This window comes from Hippocampus zosterae, chromosome 5 (genome assembly GCF_025434085.1).
Source record: "Hippocampus zosterae strain Florida chromosome 5, ASM2543408v3, whole genome shotgun sequence".
NCBI lineage: Eukaryota > Metazoa > Chordata > Actinopteri > Syngnathiformes > Syngnathidae > Hippocampus > Hippocampus zosterae.
In genome coordinates, this window is record NC_067455.1 from 4645221 (window position 1) to 4667574 (window position 22354).

Genomic DNA, 22354 nt, shown 5'->3' on the forward strand with positions numbered 1-22354 from the left:
GACCAAAACATATTGCCAAAACGTGGCATGACAAAGTATCGTGTTATCATCATCTTTGCTTATATGCGATTAGCACATTCCAAAGAGGTGGAACTGCCTTTGGATTGCCCGCCTGCCACCGTGTTCTTGCAGGGAGAGATGGTGGGCAGCCAAAGGAGCTCTTCACGTAGGAGGTTAATGTGTGTCGTTGCTCACTTGTCATCAGTAATTGAAAGGAGGGACTTTTCAAAATGAGGTGGCGAGGATGAGGCCTTTAATTAGATCGAGACTGGTGCAGGATTAGAAATCTGGAGCATGCACCAGAGTAGTCTATACATTAAGGGAGACGCTTAACGTCTCAATCTGTGTGGCATGAGTGACATTTTGGGGAGCACCGGTTGATTTTATTAGGCGTCACTTAACCGCGGAGATTACCTCCTGGAACAATAACACAAATCCCTGTGTCACACGATGTCTCGTTTCGCCTTCATTAGCCATCCATCCATACTCAACACCTCTCCCAGCTGACTTCGGGTGCAAGGTAGACTACACACTGAAATGGTTGCCAGTCATTCGCAAGGCACTTTTATCGAGACAAACAACCATTCACACCGTCACTGAGTTGGAACGGATTCCACGCAGCCCGCTCACAAGTCAGGCGAGTTTAACTAAAGCAGGGGTGCCCAAAGTCGGTCCTCAAGATTCAAATAATCAAGGATTGTTATAATGCTGTTATAAGAGCTGGCTGATGAGCTGATCATCTGAATCGGGTGTGTTGCAGCCCAGAGAGATGGAAAACAGGCAGGACAGTGGCCCTCCATGACCGGAGCAAAACATGCCTGAACTACACCATCAGCGACACCTTTCTACGACGTGCGAAAAGCCGAACCCATTGTTGGCTCAGCGTTTCAGGCAACATATCATGGAAGTTCTCTGCCATCTAGTGGTGAATATTCGAGTCAAATTTAGAACTACAAACATATAGTGAAATAGGGTGTTTGGACCATAAAAACAGTCCATTATTTTTACAAAGACGACAATAATGAACGCACACTAACGTGGAAGCACTCCGTTTAGGGTACTTGAATAAAGATGTCGAATGAAAACCATGCCTATTATCTTCCATTCCGGAAGATATTTTGGACGAGCCAAAACCTCTGCTTCTGATTGGCCGATTGTGAAAGAGGCGTGGTATAGAGGAGACCGGTGAGTGACTCAGGAAGTAAATAAGTAACTCAGGAAGTAAAGAAGCTTGGTAAGATGATGTCACAGCAGCGGCGGAAGTAAAATACTTTTTTAAAATTTTAAACAATCGCATAAATTAGAAAATAAATATATGCTAAATATTAGCAGGCGCAAAAAGGCAAATATTGTAATTTATTTTTCTCGTCTACAAGTTTTGTCTTTGGTGACAAGTCTTTGTCCTTTGTGATCAGTATTATGCAGTTATTGGGCAAATTTTACTTTTTTTAACATTTAAAAATGTATATATTTACATTCTAAATGTATATATTAGTTTTAGAGATAATCTAAATGTAAAGACATTGAAATGAATATAGAATACAATAAATACATTTTTGTTCATGTAGTTATTTCACAATAGCTGCAGCTGTAACGAAGCGCTTTGCAGAGCAGTGAACATAAAATAACAAAAATAATATCATAGAACACAGAACATGAAAAATAAACAGTTATACAATCGTAACGACTATTCTTGTATGTGCATTGTCGTTCTAATCTAAGCAGTTGTACATGAACGAGGATAGAATCAGTCTCCTTTCACCAGTGGAACAATAAAAGCGTTTCTTGAGTTTTCTCTTGTTAACCGCGGATGAAAGTTTACCATGCTTATTTCTCGTGTTGCGTTGGTGTTTATAAATTTCGTTATACATTTGTGTGTTTGTCATTGTTTAATTTAGTCTCAATAACAAAAAAGAAAAAAATACTAAATCTGTAGGGGGCAGTAGCGTAAAGAAAGTCCGGAAAGTCGGTGGGAAGTGTAGTCGAAGAAGAACGTCCAGGAAAGTCAGCTTGTCCTGCACGTGTTGTTGTCAGCGTGCAAAACAGCCCTCGGATACACAACAAAAGGCTCAAATAACGCAGACAAACGCATCGCATCCATTCGACGCCACACGACTGTTGATGTGTAGTCGCTTGGTAAGTATGCCGACGTTGATTTGCGCACATGTTGACGTGCGGACGCCTCAAATCTTTTGACAATGAGCGCTTCCCACTAGCAAGCTAACGTAATTCGAGTTTCAATTCATTGCCGTAAGATCACAGTAACTAAAATAGAGTCCATTTGCGTTAAAAAACGAAGACCAAATCGTGAATGTCTTACCGGCGTGCCTGCATTGCAAAAGTGCGGAACACCCGCTAAACTAAGTCAAACTCCCGCCATTTCATTTCCGTGCTTTCAAAATATGCCACCATGCTTGAACGACGTCTGCGTACACGTAGTACAATGATGCCCAAGTGCGGTCCGCGAGAGCCCTTATCCAGCCTGTTTTATTAACACAAGTTACACAAGTTTACCTCGTGCATCGGCAATCTTTGCAGAAGGCAGCCTCGTAAGGATCCTGATCATTTGAATCAGGTGTTTTGGCGGCGGAGGGAGACATCTAAAACGGGCTGCTTATGGAGCTTTCACTTTCACTTTATTTATTCAATTTATTATTGTATTGTATGTTTTATATGTTCAATAAACAAACAATCTTTTTGAGGACCGGATCTGGGCACCCCTGATGAAGTGCCGCATATTTTTTTTAGATTAAGAATGATGGTTGAAATATCCATAAACGGTTAACACAGTCAAGCCTTAACCCAGTCACAAGAACATTGTTTGTGTGTGTGCTGCACTGTATGCAAGCGAAGGTAACTCAAGCAGAGTAAATCAAAGTCATCTGACCAACAGTGATCATCACACGGTTAAACAATGCCCCAAGGAATCTACAGAAAAAAGAAAAAAATTATTGATCCTGCGGAGAAAACTGACTCAACAGAGAAAATTATTGATTCCGTAGATTGAAAGGGCAGATTTATTCCATATTATTCCCTAACAATCTTGTCCATTTTTTTTGTTTTTGTTCAAAGACGTGAACGTATTACTTTGTAACCATCTAGTTGAATCTTGGGGTTAGGTTTCATCATTTGAAACGAATACCCCATATGTGTTTGTTTTGTTGACAGTCCTTGAATGCATGTTGTGCACAGTCCCAAGTGAAACTGAAAGTATACAGTAGTTCTGCTTCTCTCCTGATGTATCTACTTACTACTACGTTATAGCCTGTGTACTACTACTACTGCCATTACAATTTGCTTACACTGCCCAACATTCATTTTTGTCATCAAATACCAAAAGGGTGAGTTCAGTGACTTGTGTGAAGTGCCCGTGTGTATATTTGTTCGCCCTTTCTAGCTTGTTATTTTGGCTCTTATACTCATGATGAGACCCATGTGAAGTTGGCTTGTTTGGGTTGAATAATTAAACCCCCGACTGCAGACCATTTATGTCACATGAGTTCACGATTGAGTACACGTTGGATGTATGGCGTTGATACTTTACGCTCATCTGCGTTTGAAGTGCTTTCGTCAAATGTTGACCGTCGATACCATGTGTGCTCTCCGTCCAGATCTCCTATGCCACTATGAAGTACATCCTAGTCACCGGCGGTGTGATTTCCGGCATCGGCAAGGGCATCATCGCCAGCAGCGTGGGCACGCTCCTCAAGTCATGCGGCCTTCACGTCACAGCCATCAAAATTGACCCGTACATCAACATAGACGCCGGAACTTTCTCGCCTTATGAGCACGGTCAGTCAACCGGACGTCTCGGTTACTTAAAGCCTAGTTTTGTGCCGCGTGGTTAATATTTGACAAGATGGATGCTACTTTTGTTCCAAGAGCCACACTAATGTATTCTCCGTGTGCATATAAGGTGAGGTTTTTGTGCTGGATGATGGCGGTGAGGTGGATCTGGACTTGGGCAACTACGAGCGTTTCTTGGATATCCGCCTGACGAGGGACAACAACCTGACCACGGGGAAGATCTACCAGTCGGTCATCAACAAGGAGAGGAGAGGAGATTACCTGGGCAAGACCGTGCAAGGTGAGAAACCGCTAATAATGTAGCTTTGGGGCCTTTGTTTATTTCTTTATTTAGTTTAACCATTGCTGTCATTTGTTTAAGTGAGCCCTTATTGCGCATTTAGACGTAAATCAGCCGTGTCGTGATACCAGTTGACTCGGCTACTTTTATTGAGGGAGCTTGACATGTGAATTATAATGTTTAATGTTTGGTGGGGAACTGACAAAGCTTTAAATTTGAAATTCAGACGACGTATTTTTACCCCACTCAGTGCTAATGTGTTACCGTATATTTACACAACAGTCTTTTGTAAATTCCATTAATTGTCATTAAATATTTTGTGTTCAAAAGAAAGAAAATGATTTTACGTGAAATAAATGCATACATGAAAATGGTTTAACTTTATAAAGATACATAGGATGCTTAATGGCACATTCATGTAATTACAGTTGAAAAAGTATATTTTTTCAAGTACTGAAAATGATAAATTTTTAAATATTAGGCTTACAATTGAGAAAAAAAAGGATCTATATTTTAACCCAAAGAACGTTCAATGTATTAATCATGTAAATAGCTTAAATAAATAAATAAATAAAATCGGACGTTGTATCGGTCTGTCGTGGTGAAGAAGGAGCTGAGCCAAAGGGCGAAGCTCTCAATTTACCGGTCGATCTACGTCCCAACCCTCACCTATGGTCACGAGCTATGGGTCGTGACCGAAAGAACGAGATCCCGGATAGAAGCGGCCGAAATGAGTTTTCTCCGCAGGGTGTCCGGGCTCTCCCTTAGAGATAAGGTGAGAAGCTCGGTCATCCAGGAGGGGCTCCGAGTCGAGCCGCTTCTCCTCCATATCGAGAGGAGCCAGATGAAGTGGCTTGGGCATCTTATTCGGATGCCTCCTGAGCGCCTCCCCGGCGAGGTGTTCCGGTCATGCCCCACCTGGAGGAGACCCCGAGGAAGACCCAGGACACGCTGGAGAGACTATGTCACCCAGCTGGCCTGGGAACGACTCGGGATCCCCGGGGAGAGCTGGACGAAGTAGCTAGGGAGAGGGAAGTCTGGGCTTCCCTGCTAAAGCTGTTGCCCCTGCGACCCGGCCCCGGATAAGCGGTAGATGATGGATGGATGGATAAATAAATAAAATATTCGATGAGTTAAAATAGACTACAATAACAATGCATTTATTTTTTATGCCCATATCAGTGGGCATGCGAACCTTAGAATTGTGTCTCTTCCACCCTATTCCAGTGGTTCCTCACATCACCGATGCGATCCAGGAGTGGGTGATGAATCAGGCCAAGGTTCCCGTGGACGGGGATGGGGTCGAGCCTCAAGTTTGTGTCATAGAGGTCAGTTGGCTTGGTTTTTATACACTTTGTGGCCTAAACTGGGTTTTTAAAAAAAGTGCCGTGTGAGCCATGCTGTAGGGAAAGAGGACTGAATGTTTTGCTTTGGTGCATTGCCTGAGGCGGTGAAGCGCGCGCATCTGTCGGCAATCTGCTGCACGATTGGGTGTGCCGCTGTCGGAGCCGGCTGTGAATATTACTCAATGTCTTCAGTCCAAAACAAAGCGAAATTGCGGTCGGTTCATCTTGAAGATATTTGTCTCGGTTGTTTATCACACACACACACACACGCGCGAAATCACCTCTGTGTTGCGCAAGCTTTTACGGGTGAAAAAACAGACAAAAATGACTATGTCAAAAAACTGATGGGCCAGAGTGAAGACATTTAAAGTGATGTCAAAATACTTTTCGAGACACATGATACCATCTGATGAAAATGTTGAACATCAAAATCGGTCTCGGCCCTGTCGCGATGATGCAATGCGCCCTAAAGCCGGTGTGCGGTGTCCGCAGCTGGGGGGCACGGTGGGAGACATCGAGAGCATGCCGTTCATTGAGGCCTTCAGGCAGTTTCAATTCAAGGTGAAGAGGGAGAACTTCTGCAACATCCACGTGAGCCTCGTGCCGCAGGTGAGTGATTACACCGCACCCCCCTCCCTCGCTGCTGTTTCACTCTTCCTCAAACCCTTCAGAAAAGGCTTCCGACAAGTGCGTCATTGTTATTTTTGTGAACATTTAAAAATGAAGGTGCAAGACTCCATTTCAGATTTTTCATGATTTGCCAATTAACAAAAATAGTCATACCTCGGTTTTCAACCATAATCCGTTCCAGAAGGCTGTTTGAAAACCAAAACCACACTCTTTAAAAAAAATAACTTTATTAAACACGTCTGTTCACAATGGAACGCTACACGAGGAAGCGTCACTTCCTTGTGTAAGGAATGCAAGAGGAGTCAAGTGACGCATTCAAGTGACTCAGTTTAGTCGAGAACCCAAATTCGGTCGTCATCCGAGGCATAAAAATCTCAAAATTTTTGGTCGAAAACCGATTTGGTCAATTACAACGACGTTCGAAAACCGAGGTCTGATTGTATATTAAAACTTTTTGGGGGCTTGAACATTATGAAATGCAAATTTGGATCACATTAGTTTGTATTTATTTCTAATAATTTAAAATAAATCATTCATAAACAAACGTATAATAAAACGAGTGGAACGAAATACAATGGTGTATTACAAAAATGCTTTTCTATTAATATACAGTTTAATAGTTTTCCATTATTTATTTAAACTGCTGGTTCAAAATCAATAGACTACAATGATTCACTCAACAAAAAGAAAACCGCAGTAATCCTCCAACAAAATGTCTTTGTGAAAATGCTTGTGAAATGCAGCGCGGAACGACAAGAGCTTGAATAATTGGGACGCTTGGTTTTTAATAAATCAAATCCATCTGAAAAGCCGACTCAAAATGTCACTGGTAAATATATTCAATAAAAAATTAAAGGACCTTCACAGTGTTTCCGAGATCTGACTGAATAATTGTGGCTTGTTAAAGGCCGGGAGTGCCAAACAGGAATAAACTCATGTTTTACAAAACAAAATTGTTTTAATACAGCATTGCATGTGGAAAAAAAAACTGGAGTTGATATTTGAGTATTTAATTTGATGATTCACTCTCTCACCTCCGCCTTTGTTTTTCTCTCCAGCCAAACACGACAGGAGAGCAGAAAACCAAGCCGACACAAAACAGCGTGCGGGAGCTCAGAGGCCTCGGCTTGTCTCCCGACCTGGTGAGGCAAAAAATACGAGCGCCGAGACAAATCGATGCTGTCAAAACTGGATTCACGTGTAAAAAGAAAAGTCCCAATTCTGTGCTTCAGATCATGTGCCGCTGCGCAACGCCCTTGGAAACGGCGGTGAAGGAGAAGATCTCCATGTTTTGTCACGTGGAGCCCACTCAGGTGATAAAAGGGGCGGATCTTTCGTGCCAGTTATTGAACGGAATGTCGGCAGTGGCGGTTCTGCGGGAGGGCCAACGGGGGCCAGTGCCCCTGTAGCACTGATTCTGCCCCCCCCCCCCCCCCCCCCCCCCCCGAACGTAGATTACGCAGTCGCGCCGAGTCGCCGATGCGAAAAGTGGAACCAAAGTGCGCGATTTAACATTCTCGTGGGACCCTTTAGTGCCGTTTATTGAACGGTTAAATACCCAAAAAACAAACAAACAAACAAACCAAATAAATCAAGCGGCACCGGAGGACTATAACACACATGAACACACTAGAAATAGCTAGCTAGCCAGCTAGCTAGCTAGATGCTATCTAGCTAGCTGGCTGGCTAGCTAGATAGATGCTATCTATCTATCCGTGTGTGTGTGTGTGTAACTTTTTTTGTCTCCCTTTTTATTTTTATTTAACAGGATCAATATATAAGACATTGCCTTTTAAAATTTGGATAATTATATGCATGTAAAACATCAATATCATCAATAGCTTCAGTGTATTTGCAATTTTTGTACCCGGCAGGCTGGTACCATATCATCCCCTTGGTTTGAATATTCTCAACAGATGGACACGGCGTATTGTTACGCTTGCAGACATTTTAGCCCTCCTAATACCGTTTTTTTTTTCTCATCACTGTAATGTTATGAGGGGCGGCCCGGTAGTCCAGTGGTTAGCACGTCGGCATCACAGTGCAGAGGTACCGGGTTCGATTCCAGCTCCGGCCTCCCTGTGTGGAGTTTGCATGTTCTCCCCGGGCCTGTGTGGGTTTTCTCCGGGTGCTCCGGTTTCCTCCCACATTCCAAAAACATGCATGGCAGGCTGATTGAACACTCTAAATTGTCCCTAGGTGTGAGTGTGAGTGCGGATGGTTGTTCGTTTCTGTGTGTGCCCTGCGATTGGCTGGCAACCGATTCAGGGTGTCCCCCGCCTACTGCCCGGAGACGGCTGGGATAGGCTCCAGCACCCCCCGCGACCCTAGTGAGGATCAAGCGGTTAGGAGGATGAATGAATGAATGAAATGTTATGACTACAATTTCAAAGTTTGAAGAAATAAAAGGTCATGCGAGATGTTGAATCTGTCTTTTTAGCCCTGGGTTGAATGTGTCCCAGCCCGGCCCCCTTAGTGAAATTGATCCAGAACCGCCCCTGAATGTCGGCAGCACGTCAATCAATAAACGGTTCATTCTTGCAGGTGATCTGTGTCCACGATGTGAGTTCGGTGTACCGAGTGCCTCTGCTGTTGGAGGACCAGGGCGTTGTCAGCTACTTCTGCCACAGGCTCAACCTGCCCGTGGAGATGAGGCCCAGGAAGATGCTCTCCAAATGGAAGGAGATGGCCGAGAGGCGAGTAATCCCCCCCCCCCCCCCCCCCGCCTCTCGTACAAAGCTCGCCACTGACCTCACCGAGGGGCAACTGCTCTCGAAAACGCACGGCCGAAGACGGCGGCCTCGGGTGAAAAATAAAAAGAATATGAAATGCTGTTACACAGAGGAAAGGAAAAGATGAATTGCGCGAGGTATAAAACAATAATTTTGTGGCCCCATAACTTTGACGCCGCGGTGAAATGTGAGAGTCCTGAAGCAAACGGAGAGTTTTTTTTTTTCAAACGTGAAATGAAGCGGCTATAATCGTTTATTACAGAAGGCAGACCCCGTTCCCTTGTTGCACTTATGTGATTGCTCTCTCTTCCCTTTCAAATGCTCTCCGTGTAGCTTGCTGCTGAAGGAAAAGGCAAAATGTTTGAGATGAAGTGCTCATTTAAGGGCCGTCATTTATTAGAACCGACACAAGGCGCACTTATGCAATCGCCGCCGTCCCCATTCCGCATCTTAAAGAGTCTCTCCTGCAGTGTATGTATTATAAAAGCCATCTCGCTAGACCGTGTTAAGCATATTTGACGCAAGGAAAAAAAGCCAACGTAATGCCGAGTAGAAAAATGATTGAATGAGCTCAGTCGAGCAGCTGCCACAAAATGTTGCGACGTTCAACTTGAATCCACGCTGACGTTTATTCTCCAACGTCCTCATTCACATTCCAGATCCGACCGTCTGCTGCAGCACGTTTCCATCGCGCTGGTGGGGAAATACACAAAGCTGTCGGACTCGTACACGTCCGTCATCAAGGCCCTGGAGCACTCGGCGCTCGCCATCAGTCACAAGCTGGAAGTCAAGGTATGGCGACGGCTCTCGCCATGTTGGACTTACGACGTGTTTAAAATGTGACGCCCGTCGCCCGTTCCAGTACATAGACTCGGCCGACCTGGAGCAGGCCACTTTGCAGGAGGAGCCGGTGAAATATCACGAGGCCTGGCAAAAACTCTGCAGTTCCGAGTGAGTGCATTTTAATCGGTCGTGTTTGTTGTCGCCACATGAGGGCAGCAGAGAGCCACTACCATGCTGGTTTAGAACATAACATTTTTCACTGATGTACTTTGCTGAAAGAATTTTAGCTCACGGTATGGACCCTTTCACCGAGCAATCAATTTACTGCATGTTGGGTGATTGGAAGACAATCAGTGCGTCCAACAAAACTCACTGTTCCCGTTTTTTACCGCGGGATGGAAGCGCATGCTCATAAATAAGCGGGGGGGGGGGGGGGGGTTGTATGTGATTGTATAATTTCGCTCTTGGCATTCCAGAGGACTTTTTGTGTCCTGTACAATCACTCACACTGACTTTTACCTACTACTTTATGAGCCCTTTTAAGTTTTATCTTGCCAATTTGAGCATAACATAGTAGCAATGTGGCTTTTTTAGGGGGGTGGGTCCAAAAAATGGCTTCTTCAGAGAACTATATATCACCTTTTTTTTTAAAAAATCACCTTCAAGTTGCAGTTTGAAAAAAAATCTTGCTATGGCAGGTTTTTGGAAGAGTTTGATGAATACATTTCATGATTTTTAGCACTTTGTACAATGTTGGCGGCCACTGATCACGTTGCTATTTTCAGGGTTTTGTTCGTGCTAAATATGACTAAATGTTTCACCACAGCGGCGTGTTGGTGCCTGGCGGTTTTGGTGTGAGAGGCACAGAAGGCAAGATCTTGGCGATAAACTGGGCAAGAAAACAGAATAAACCCTTCCTAGGTAAGCAGGCAAGCAAGCAATAGCAACACTCGTCGATAAAATCCAACACAAGTGCTCCATTGGCGTGTTGGCCGCCCCAACAATGGGCAACAATTCAACTTTATTAATTGAATGCTGGTTTCACTTTGTGTGGGCCGACTTTTTAATACAGCCTCTCAAGTTGCAACAATGTCATTCGATTGTACTCATTCAGCAAAAAAAAAATGCTGTCTTGTCACGCATCCGTGCAGGTGTGTGTCTGGGCATGCAGCTGGCTGTTTGCGAGTTCGCCCGCAACGTTCTCGGCTGGGAAGGTGAGAGATTACGAACACGCCGACGTTTAATCCCGTCTTCATTTGGCAAGAAAATTTGAAGTCACTTTCTTTTCTCAGACGCCAACTCCACGGAGTTCAACCCGGACTCCAAGTACCCTGTGGTAGGTTTGTCCTCCTGTGTGCAATCATGTTCACACCAACCACTGAGAAAAGTATGCGGGTATGCTGTGTACAGATATGAATAATTGACGATTGTGAGTCGCAGTGGGGATGAGGCAACGGGGACGGTTGATGAGGAAAAAATTTGCCGCAGGCCGCCACGCAATTTGAAAAACCTTGTTGTAATATTTTTAATAATGATTCAATGAACATGTATTCCACAAAGGTTACATAATATTCATTCATTCATCTTCCGAGCCGCTTGATCCTCACTAGTGTCGCGGGGGGTGCCAGAGCCTATCCCAGCTGTCTTCGGGCAGTAGGCGGGGGACACCCTGAATTGGTTGCCAGCCAATCGCAGGGCACACAGAGACAAACAACCATCCACGCTCACACTCACACATAGGGACAATTTAGAGCGTCCAATCAGCCTGCCACGCATTTTTTTGGAATGTGGGAGGAAACCGGAGCACCCGGAGAAAACCCACGCAGGCCCGGGGAGTACATGCAAACTCCACACAGGGAGGCCGGAGCTGGAATCGAACCCGGTACCTCTGCACTGTGAAGCCCACGTGCTAACCACTGGGCTACCGGGCCGCCAGGTTACATAATAGTTGACCTAAATAAATTTCGCGATTGGTGGGGGCCGTCGAATGATGGTGGGACATGACCTCAAAGTTTAATCCTATTGGGAGTTTGCCAAGAAAAACAATGACTTGTTTGTCAGTGTTTGCCGCTTTCATTGTGATAATTTTTAAAAAAATATTTTTGGTATGGTGCAAAGTTTTAAACGCAATAGTTGGTACTCTGCAGGTGATCGACATGCCAGAGCATAACCCGGGCCAGATGGGAGGCACGATGCGGCTCGGCCTGAGGCGCACCATCTTCAAAACCAAAAACAGTGTGCTGAGTACGTGCACCCTCAGGGACCGCTGTGCTAATCTTTGCAGTTTCGTTCAAGCCACTTGTAATGAATTGACCTCGTCAAACCCTTGCAGGAAAACTCTACGGAGACGCGGACCACGTTGACGAGCGGCACAGACACCGATTTGAGGTGAGCCGCGGGGCCCTCGATGTGGAGGGGGGGGGGGGTGTGAAGGCCCTCTTTAATCAAACCCGTTTTAATCTCGGGGCTCTGATGTAATCCGACGCTATCGATCGGCAAACGCTTTTGACTTGCTCGTTTCCGAGATGATTTGATCCGGCCCTCTCGCTGCAGGTGAACCCTGAGCTCAAGCACCACTTTGAAGAGAAAGGCCTGCAGTTTGTCGGGCAGGACGTGGAGGGGGAGCGGATGGAGATCATTCAGTTGGAGGGTGAGTTCATCACAACGGCATCACCGAAGCACACACTTCTTAAGCGATTCAATAAATCAATCGGGGTTGAGCGACAACTGTTGCAATGCCCCATTTGCGGTGCACGCCATCGACGTGACTCGATTGTGACGTAATTTAGTTGGTCATGGTTGAAGATAGTTCTGTGATATCTAACAGGGCCCCCGCCTGATCGATTCAACCCAACTCAAGCTTATTTATTGATCTCATTAAAAACAACCACATTTGCATCAAAGTGCTGTACAACAAGTAAGAACATTCATTCATTCATTCATTCATCTTCCGAGCCGCTTGATCCTCACTAGGGTCGCGGGGGGTGCTGGAGCCTATCCCAGCTGTCTCCGGGCAGTAGGCGGGGGACACCCTGAATCGGTTGCCAGCCAATCGCAGGGCACACAGAGACAAACAACCATTCGCACTCACACTCACACCTAGGGACAATTTAGAGTGTTCAATCAGCCTGCCATGCATGTTTTTGGAATGTGGGAGGAAACCGGAGCACCCGGAGAAAACCCACGCAGGCCCGGGGAGAACATGCAAACTCCACACAGGGAGGCCGGAGCTGGAATCGGTACCTCTGCACTGTGAAGCCAACGTGCTAACCACTGGACTACCGGGCCGCCCCACAAGTAAGAACAATAAATTAAAAACACAGAACCGGTAACCCCCAAAAACACTCGATGCCAAGTCTCATGCTGAGTTGAAAGCCAAAGAATAAAAATCTGACAGAGAGCGTGCTATAACATTTAACAGAAAGTCATTCCAAAGGGAGTGGCCGGCAGCGGAAAAGCCTTGACCGCCTCTCAGGCTCATCTTATTTCTCCCGATCATCTGCTCCTGACCTAAGGCGAGACCAAAGATTTAAAAACAAAATGATCTTTTAAAAAATAAAATAAAAATAAAAAAATAGGGCAGCCCGGTAGTCCAGTGGTTAGCACGTGGGCTTCACAGTGCAGAGGTACCGGGTTCGATTCCAGCTCCGGCCTCCCTGTGTGGAGTTTGCATGTTCTCCCCGGGCCTGCGTGGGTTTTCTCCGGGTGCTCCGGTTTCCTCCCACATTCCAAAAACATGCGTGGCAGGCTGATTGAACACTCTAAATTGTCCCTAGGTGTGAGTGTGAGCGCGAATGGTTGTTCGTTTCTGTGTGCCCTGCGATTGGCTGGCAACCGATTCAGGGTGTCACCCGCCTACTGCCCGAAGACGGATGGGATAGGCTCCAGCACCCCCCGCGACCCTAGTGAGGATTAAGCGGCTCGGAAGATGAATGAATGATCTTTAAAATAAGCTCTAAAATGCGAGGGGGGTGCCAGAATCGGGGTTATGTGCTCCCTCCTTCAAGCTCTAGTTAGGCGGAGCAGCAGTATTTTGGACCAACTGGAGACATTTGAGGAAGCAGTGGTCAACTCCGAAATAATGTGTATCCAGTCGAGGCCTGGCGTGGAGAATTATTTTTAAGTGCTTTTGTGAAAGGAAAATCTTTACCTTAGCCAGCTGCGGAAAATGAGGCTGGTCTGTATTTAACAACGGCACAAATTTAATACACAAGTTCGAGTTTGTTGACTTTTGATTTGATATCACGGTAGGGCAAGATGCACGAGGGCCACAATCAGCGTATAGTAACTTTTCGTTTCAATTTTCGTGGTTTCGTGCCATCCAGGCTTTGATTCCCTCCAGACAGGACACAAGTGGCTGTCGTCGAGATATGTGGCTTGATTGGCTAAATTTGGATAATCGATTCATTTAAAAAAATACAGAATAGAGAATAAAACGACTCCCTTCATACTCACAATTACAAAGATATGAATTTACAGACAGGGCATGTTAGTTTTACACGACTTTTTTTTTTTTGGTCACGTTAAACTAGCATGGATGTCCTGACAACTCTTGAAACTTTCAAACGACTTGCATTCCAACACAAGCGGTCGTAACCATGTGATAACAGAACACCAACAACACTCACATGCGAAAGATAATCCCCCGCGAGAAAAAAAAAAAAGATGAATATCACCGTAGTTTACAGGAGTTGCGCTGCTCTTCGCTGATGTCAAATTTGAGCGTTGTTCGATTAAGCCGTGACGATCGATGGCCACTCACTCGTGTACTGCGCTTGCAATTTTCACCCCAATCTCAAACTACTGTCCGGCCTCTTTGCGATGACTTGCCGAAGTTTGTTCCGGTCACATTTGTTATCAGATGAAGCTGAGAGGGTGCCGACTTTCCCTCAAGGCCATCGGCGCAGAAAAACACTTTTTCACTGTGTTAAACGCTTGCGCCGCAACACTTTAATGGCTTTGTCCTTGGCTCGGGCCGAGGCTTGTTAAAAGATTCACCAACGCCTCCACTTCCAACACTAATGTTGGGCAAAGGGTGGCTGCTATTCATTCTGCTCTTATTGCTGTCACTGTTCAAAATGAATGGCTTTGCTTTTTCGACGATTTGTTTTCACCCGTTGTGGTGCTTTTGCTTTGTCCTTTATTGGTCTTTCTTTATTTTTATTTATCGTATCCTGTAAGTATTGTAACCTACAGGGGTAAATTGGCATTGTTTTATTAGTCTGCCGCATCAATTTTTATTTTGTATTTAGAGCAGGCATGTCCAAAGTCCGGCCCGCGGGCCAAATCCGGCCCGCGGTCGATTTTCATCCGGCCCTCGGCCCCCGTCATAAAATCAGTGCCGTCTGGCCCGCAGTTTGGGCGCAATGGAACACGTGTTGCATTGAATGAGGTCTCGTAGACTGGTGAGTGATGTTTCATAGAGTACTGCTTCCCTCTAGTGGCTAAATGAGTAATAGCATTCACTAAATGAGTAATAGCATTTAGACACTAGAGGGCATCACTCACGAGTTAACAAGACATCACTCCGTGTTTATATTGACTGATATGTCATATTGCAAATGATCCTTGCAGTTGTGGATATGTGTATTGCTTGTTCATTTCCCTGTTGTTCGAGTCAAAGCTTTTGTGACTATGGTGATACATTTTATGTTTCAAATCAATCAATTTGCACTCAGGAGACTTCTGTTTAAGAAAAAGTCAAGTGAATAAGCAGTTGCATGTGATATACCCGTTTCAAATGAACCAAAAGAAATTCTTAAGATTGTTGAAATTAAAATAAAAATGGAAATGTGAAACAGACTGGCTTACTAAAATTTGTTGAACCATATTGTTGTTCAATGTAAAGAATGTCAGCCAAGGTCGCCCCCCCCCCCCCCCCCCGACATTTTACCACATAAAATCTGGCCCCCTTGGCAAAAAGTTTGGACACCCCTGATTTAGAGCATATTTGTAATTTGTGTGTTAGTAATAAGTTTGACCTACAGAGTGTTTTTTTTTTCTGTGTAGAAATTGTACTGGAATGCTTGCTTGGTTTCATATTCAATCCTCCAACAATACTACTAGTGTAACCGAGGTGAAAAACAGCGCTCTATGGTGGTAAAAAACAAAAGGGGGCAATTATGAATCTGAAAGATTAATTTTGATACATTTTCTTAAAAACAAAGGTTTTTGCAAATTTTTTTAAAAGAGAACAATAGCAGTCTAGATTATACTTTATGAACACATAAATGACATGAATTTAATAGATGTAAAAATATAATCAAACCGTTTTTGTCACACTTTCATTTTGCTTCTCATGCTGGTGTGCTTACCTTAGCCACCAGGGGGCAATACAAGACGGACGTACAGTGCTATACTGTGGACTCGACTCCTTTCTTTGCTTCTCAGTACAGCCTAAATATTAGTCGTTTTTTGCAGAGGATAAAGAATTTATACCCGAGTATCATCATCGTGCATTGCTGTTTGCGTTCAGATGCTTAATGGGTGACAACGGTGCCTCTCTGCTTTCTTTTTAGACCATTGCTACTTCATCGGAGTGCAGTATCACCCCGAGTTCACCTCCAGGCCCATCAAACCGTCCCCGCCCTACTTCGGCCTCCTCCTGGCTTCCGCCGGAAAACTCCAGAGCTACTTGGCTAAGGGTTGCCGGCTGTCTCCACGGTAACCGCCACAAAATCCCACTGATCTCCTCCATTGGCCTCGCCACCGTAACGCCGGTCCCCGTACTTTGCAGGGACACATACAGCGACCGCAGCGGAGGCAGCTCTCCCGACGTGGACATCGCCGAGCTCAAGTTCCCGTCCTTGTCGTGAGGCCGGAGGCGGCGCAGCGAAGAGTATTCGACAAAAGTGCCACACAGAACGAATTTTCAAGCTATTGGGTACAATATACTTTTTATTTATACTCTACGGTGAAATGTGTAAAGCTTTGAGGGACGTCTTCAATAAAAGTTTTTGTTAGTAAAAGATGTGGTTATTATGAGCAGCAGCATAGCGTGTTTTATGTCGGGGATAGAAGAGTGATAAAAATGTAGTTTATCACGTGTTGGGCTTTAAAATGGTTTTACATAAATGAATGAGTTTGCATTGACAAAAAGTCCGACATGGTCGTTGGTTGTCTTGCAAACTACTCCAGTCTGTTTCCGTAATGCAGTTTTATGTACAAATCAAACACTGACATTGAGTGTACTGTATCTACAAACATTGTGTAATAGTAGTGTATGAGCACACAAAAACGGTTTGATCACCTCTGCCTTGATGAAATAAAGAAAGCGCCTCAGCGTAAGATTTCGTGCATCACCTTTTGCCTGATTGTATCCAAGGGGCTTTTTCATGCCAGTCATTCAACACAGTGTTGAATGAATAAAGCAGTTTCGTTGTCATCTGTGCTCGACGCACTTTTGTCCCTCGCGACAAAAGGTCAAGTTGAAAATGACATTTTGGGGACTGCACTTAGCTTCATGCAAGCAAATACAATCCTTGAAGATTTCAATTGTGACTCCTGGTTTTCATTTTTGTCCACCATACGGATATGTAAATGTTCACATTATGAACTAATATAATATGTTTAACATGGCCTGCTCTCTCTGATAATCATATGACAGCTGAAGCTGTACAACATTAAGCAATCGTGGGAAAGAAAAACTTGACCCTGTCCCAGCTTTTTGGAAACATGTTCCAGCGTTCCTTGAACATTCAATGTCTTGTCTCTGTAATTAAATATATCTGCATGTTGAACACGATAAGCAAATGATTGTATTCTCTTTTATTTTTGTTGACCAAAACGTCATTGGACTTGGGTTTGCAGCTCCTTCCACGTTAAGGCCCCAGTTCCAACTGAAGAAAAACAGAATCCTGTCGTAAACCTGTATGTATTACTGAAACAACACTAACATTTGGAACAAAAATGTACGGGCCATTTTGATTTTTTTTAAGATGGTACTTTGATATACTGTACAGCAATCTTTTTGTACCGTGCATTTCTGTAACAGCTTTCCCAGAAAGACTTCGCATTGTCAACTTCCTCTTTTGGGGCTGTTTTTTTTCCCCACAAGGGATAGGATGACCCTGTTGAGATTAAAAGTCATCAATGTTTACTCACTAGCTTCTCCTTTTCATCCATTTTAGTTTATCCACACCATGGTTGCGGGATGTCCTCGGCATTTAACTTTATTTAAAATGCTCTTTCAAAAAAAAAACGAATTTGTCAGGGCGACTTGAAAATAAATTAGTTGCTCGGTGCTGTCGTTGTGTTTGCGTTTTTTAAAAACTGCATACCATAAAAACATCGCGAATCTGTACCGAATGAAAGTGGCCCGGGAGTGAACACAAACTTCCCACGTGTGCGCCACGCCCAGTTGTGACGTCACGCCACGCCTTCAACGCCGTTCTCGTGTGTGAACAAGCAAATGTAAGCCACTTGGCCAAACCCGACCTCAGTATTTAACTTTATTTAAAATGCTCTTTCCCAAAAAAAACGAATTTGTCAGGGCGACTTGAAAATAAATCAGTTGCTCAGTGCTGTCGTTGTGTTTGCGTTTTTTAAAAACTGCATACCGCAAAAACATCGCGAATCTGTACCGAATGAAAGTGGCCCCGGAGTGAACACAAACTTCCCACGTGTGCGCCACGCCCAGTAGTGACGTCACGCCACGCCTTCAACGCCGTTCTCGTGTGTGAACAAGCAAATGTAAGCAACTTGGCCAAACCCTTCATGGAAGTAAACGCGTCCGTGTCGGCTGGAAAATGAAATGCAAGCCACAAGTTGTCCTGAAATATGGTGGTTAATTAAATAGGCTTTGACTTCCCCACCTCGCCCGTCTTGCGAGTATGGACCCCAGCCTGTGGCAGTACCAGTTCCGCATCATCATGTTGGGCGACTCGACGGTGGGCAAGTCGTCGCTGCTCAAACGCTTCACGGAGGACCAGTTTCTCGAGGCCATCGATGAGACGGTTGGGGTGGACTTCTACGTTCACTTTATGGAGGTGGAACCCGGCGTCCGGATCAAGTTGCAGTTCTGGGACACTGCCGGTCAGGAGCGCTTCAGGTGAGCTCGAAAGACTTTTGACTTTGAAGTGCAGTACGCTCCAGGCTAGAAGAACGTCGGTTATTGTGACGATCCAGACGCACGTTCGAATATGTCGTGACAAGAAGGCCCGCTCACATTTGAATGTTTTATGTCGTACATAGAATCGGAAAAGAAATTCCCTAGATTAAAATGCTTGTCAAGTCAAGTCAACAGTATTTATAGAGCACTTTCAAACAGCCATCGCTACATACAAAGCACAATCGTTGCTATTCTTCTACTTCTGTTTTATGTTGAGATTGTTGATGATTTGATTTGCAATGCAAGACCCTCCACATTTTTTGGTTAATGAGTTTGTTTGTTTGTTTGTTTGTTTATTGAACATAAAACATTCATTCATTCATTCATCTTCTGTACCGCTTGATCCTCACTAGGGTCGCGGGGGTGCTGGAGCCCATCCCAGCCGTCTCCGGGCAGTAGGCGGTGGACACCCTGAATCGGTTGCCAGCCAATCGCAGGGCACACATAGACGAACAACCATCCACGCTCACACTCACACCTAGGGACAATTTAGAGTGTTCAATCAGCCTGCCATGCATGTTTTTGGAATGTGGGAGGAAACCGGAGCACCCGGAGAAAACCCACGCAGGCCCGGGGAGAACATGCAAACTCCACACAGGGAGGCCGGAGCTGGAATCGAACCCGGTACCTCTGCACTGTGAAGCCGAAGTGCTAACCACTGGACTACCGGGCCGCCAACAGTTAACATAAAGTAAAATAATAAACACAACACATAACATAACAACACATTTAACGAACAATCACGAAACAAATTAGGTGATTTGCTGCCAGGTTATTTGTAGTTGTGTGCGAGCCGGCAAAACGGAGAGAGGAAGGTCTGCGCCGATGTGGGAGTGGTTATGGCCGACTTTAATCATGCCGAATCAATTGCTATACTTTAATTCCCATTTAATGTGGCGTGCTCGTCGTCGCGCGCTAGCGTCTCGACCTGGAAAAGTACTTCTCCACTGTGAAATGGCCGCTTTGGAGAACATACCTCCAACCCTGATTGTTTTTTTTGAGTAAGAACATTCGTAACACGCCCGACGTCGGGACTCTTTCAGGTCGGTGACGCGCTCCTACTACCGCAACTCAGTGGGAGGCCTTCTGGTCTTTGACCTGACCAACCGCGCGTCCTTCGAGCACATCCGGGACTGGCACGCCGAGGTGTGCGAGCATGTGCTGCCCCACCGGGTCCTGTTTGTCCTGGCGGGCCACAAGAGCGATTGTGACGGCCAAGCCAAGCGGGCGGTGAGCCGCGACGAGGCCGAGAAGCTGGCCGCCGTCATGGGCATACCCTACGTGGAGGCCTCGGCCAAGACGGGCCACAACGTCAAGGAGACCTTCGAGCTGCTGGCCCGCCGGATTTACAAGGGACTGGCGAGCGGGGAGGTGGATCTGCACGAGGGCTGGGATGGAGTCAAGTGCGCTGCGCCGCTCGCTCTGCAGGGACGCAGGAGCAGCCTGGCCCGAAAGAACAAAAAGAAATGCTGTGACTAGAGTGGTTCAAGCCAAGGTCCCCCAACTTTGTTTACACCATCGACCGCTTACACTTCAAACAATTTTTTGATAGACTGACGCAGAAACATATTAAAATAAACATGAAAGGTGCAACTCAGCGTTTCTCTGGACGAACTTGTTGTAATTGGCGGGCGACATGAACGTGATTGCGGCCCGCAGATCGGGATTGGCCTCAATGTGGTTAGAAGTTAGTAGTAGTTGAAACAGCCATTTTCGTATTTAGGTTTATGGCAGGGGTGTCCAAACTTTTTGCCAAGGGGGCCAGATTTTATGTGGTAAAATGTCGGGGGGCCGACCTTGGCTGACATTCTTTACATTGAACAACAATATTGTTCAACAAATTTTAGTAAGCCAGTCTGTTTCACGTTTCCATTTTTATTTTAAGTTCAACAATCTTACGAATTTGTTTTGGTTCATTTGAAACACGAATTTGAAATATGACATATCAGTCAATATAAACACGGAGTGATGTCTTGTTAACTCGTGAGTGATGCCCTCTAGTGTCTAAATGCTATTACTCATTTAGTGAATGCTATTACTCATTTAGCCACTAGAGGGAAGCAGTTCTCTATGAAACATCACTCACCAGTCTACGAGACCTCAGTCAATGCAACACGTGTTCCATTACGCCCAACCTGCGGGCCAGACGGCACTGATTTTATGACGGGGGACGAGGGCCGGATGAAATTCGACCGCGGGCCGGATTTGGCCCGCGGGCCGGACTTTGGACATGCCTGGTTTATGGTCTGTCCATAGAAGGCGAAGGGGTTGAGAATCCGCTTAGTGACTGGTTGAGGTTCAATTTCGAGGTTAGAGAAAATGCGTTTAATGCGGCTCGACGCGACCTACCTGCACGTAGCACCAGCGTCCCCGTTTTTGACTCCGAGCCCGGCCTAGGCTCGCAGAATGGCACCCCAATAGGATGAATGGGATGAGATTTTCATGGGGTGTGTTGTCATTTTTCGAATCGTAACCATAAAAAAAAGGTTGCCTCGTGTATTACTGTAAATCTGTGACACTGTGCTGGCTCCCTTAGATCATTCTTCAGTACTACGACAGACGTGTGCTTTGAGTGATTGTTGGAAAACGATGTCTGTAAGGAGCTTAAAATGTAAATATATATATATTTTTACCTAATTAACGAACTTGAGTTCTAAAACCGCTTAAAAGTATTCGATTCGACCACATACCAAACAGGAAAAAAAAATCATGAAACTAAAACCATCGTGGTTCACAATATTCATTCATTCATTCATCTTCCGAGCCGCTTCATCCTCACTAGGGTCGTGGGGGGTGCTGGAGCCTATCCCAGCCGTCTCCGGGCAGTAGGCGGGGGACACCCTGAATCGGTTGCCAGCCAATCGCAGGGCACACAGAAACGAACAACCATTCGCACTCACACTCACACCTAGGGACAATTTAGAGTGTTCAATCAGCCTGCCACGCATGTTTTTGGAATGTGGGAGGAAGCCAAAGCACCCGCAGAAAACCCACGCAGGCCCGGGGAGAACATGCAAACTCCACACAGGGAGGCCGCAGCTGGAATCGAACCAGATACCTCTGCACTGTGAAGCCGACGTGCTGACCACTGGACTACCGGGCCGCCCGTGCTTCACAATAAGAAACGTTAAAAAAAATGTGCTGTTGAAGTGTTTTTTTTTTTGCTTCTATGTCCCAGCTTCTGCCGCATCTGCACAAATTGCTCAGCATTCGAGGAGGAGGAGAGTGAGCAAATTTATTTTCACCCGGCCAACGTTGACAGTTACTCGAAGAACGCCGCGGGGCGCTTTTGGATGTCGTCGCCGAGCAGTGTCGCGAAGTCATCAAGGCAATTAGTGTCACGCTCGCCGTGACGAATGAGCCTCCGGTGTAACTAAAGGGCGAGCAAAGTTATTAAATGGCACTCGACAGCCCGAAAAGTCATTCGGACCATGGATTAAGTCCTGTGATGTACATTAGTCAAGTATTTTTACTTGTGCTGTGAGGCTTTCTAGTCTGCTCATTTAGATGACCGCCAAGTTGGGCGTCTTCAAAGAAATTCACATTTGTGTGCTGGAAATTTGATGACCTTGAAATAGGCCTCTTGTTGTGCTGATTTGTGAATGTTGAAGGTGTTTTTTTTTTTAACATTGCATGAGCACTCTTGAGTAAAAGGTCTACTGAATCA

At 45.4% G+C, this 22354-nt stretch overlaps 2 protein-coding genes across 3 annotated transcripts; both read left to right on the forward strand.

Annotated features, from left to right (window-relative positions):
* Nucleotides 1–1962: 1962 nt before the first annotated feature.
* Nucleotides 1963–17487, forward strand: LOC127600495 (CTP synthase 1-like). Of its 2 annotated transcripts, XR_007962364.1 has the most exons (19): nt 1963–2136; nt 3612–3792; nt 3917–4087; nt 5315–5415; nt 5926–6042; nt 7122–7205; nt 7296–7376; nt 8608–8759; nt 9455–9587; nt 9658–9746; nt 10405–10499; nt 10730–10792; nt 10871–10914; nt 11726–11822; nt 11911–11966; nt 12132–12228; nt 16097–16241; nt 16315–16461; nt 17388–17487. XR_007962364.1 is itself a non-coding variant. In XM_052065114.1 (18 exons), the coding sequence occupies exons 1-18, from the start codon at nt 2122–2124 to the stop codon at nt 16391–16393; spliced, it is 1800 nt and encodes a 599-aa protein (XP_051921074.1). In that variant the 5' UTR covers nt 1963–2121; the 3' UTR covers nt 16394–16876. The 2 variants fall into 2 exon arrangements, 1 of the variants encoding a protein (XP_051921074.1); XM_052065114.1 differs by lacking the exon at nt 17388–17487 and having other exon boundaries at nt 16315–16876.
* Nucleotides 17488–18148: 661 nt separating this feature from the next.
* LOC127600630 (ras-related protein Rab-39B-like) lies at nt 18149–20280 on the forward strand. Its single transcript, XM_052065326.1, has 2 exons — nt 18149–18627; nt 19731–20280. The coding sequence occupies exons 1-2, from the start codon at nt 18410–18412 to the stop codon at nt 20164–20166; spliced, it is 654 nt and encodes a 217-aa protein (XP_051921286.1). The 5' UTR covers nt 18149–18409; the 3' UTR covers nt 20167–20280.
* Nucleotides 20281–22354: the final 2074 nt, after the last annotated feature.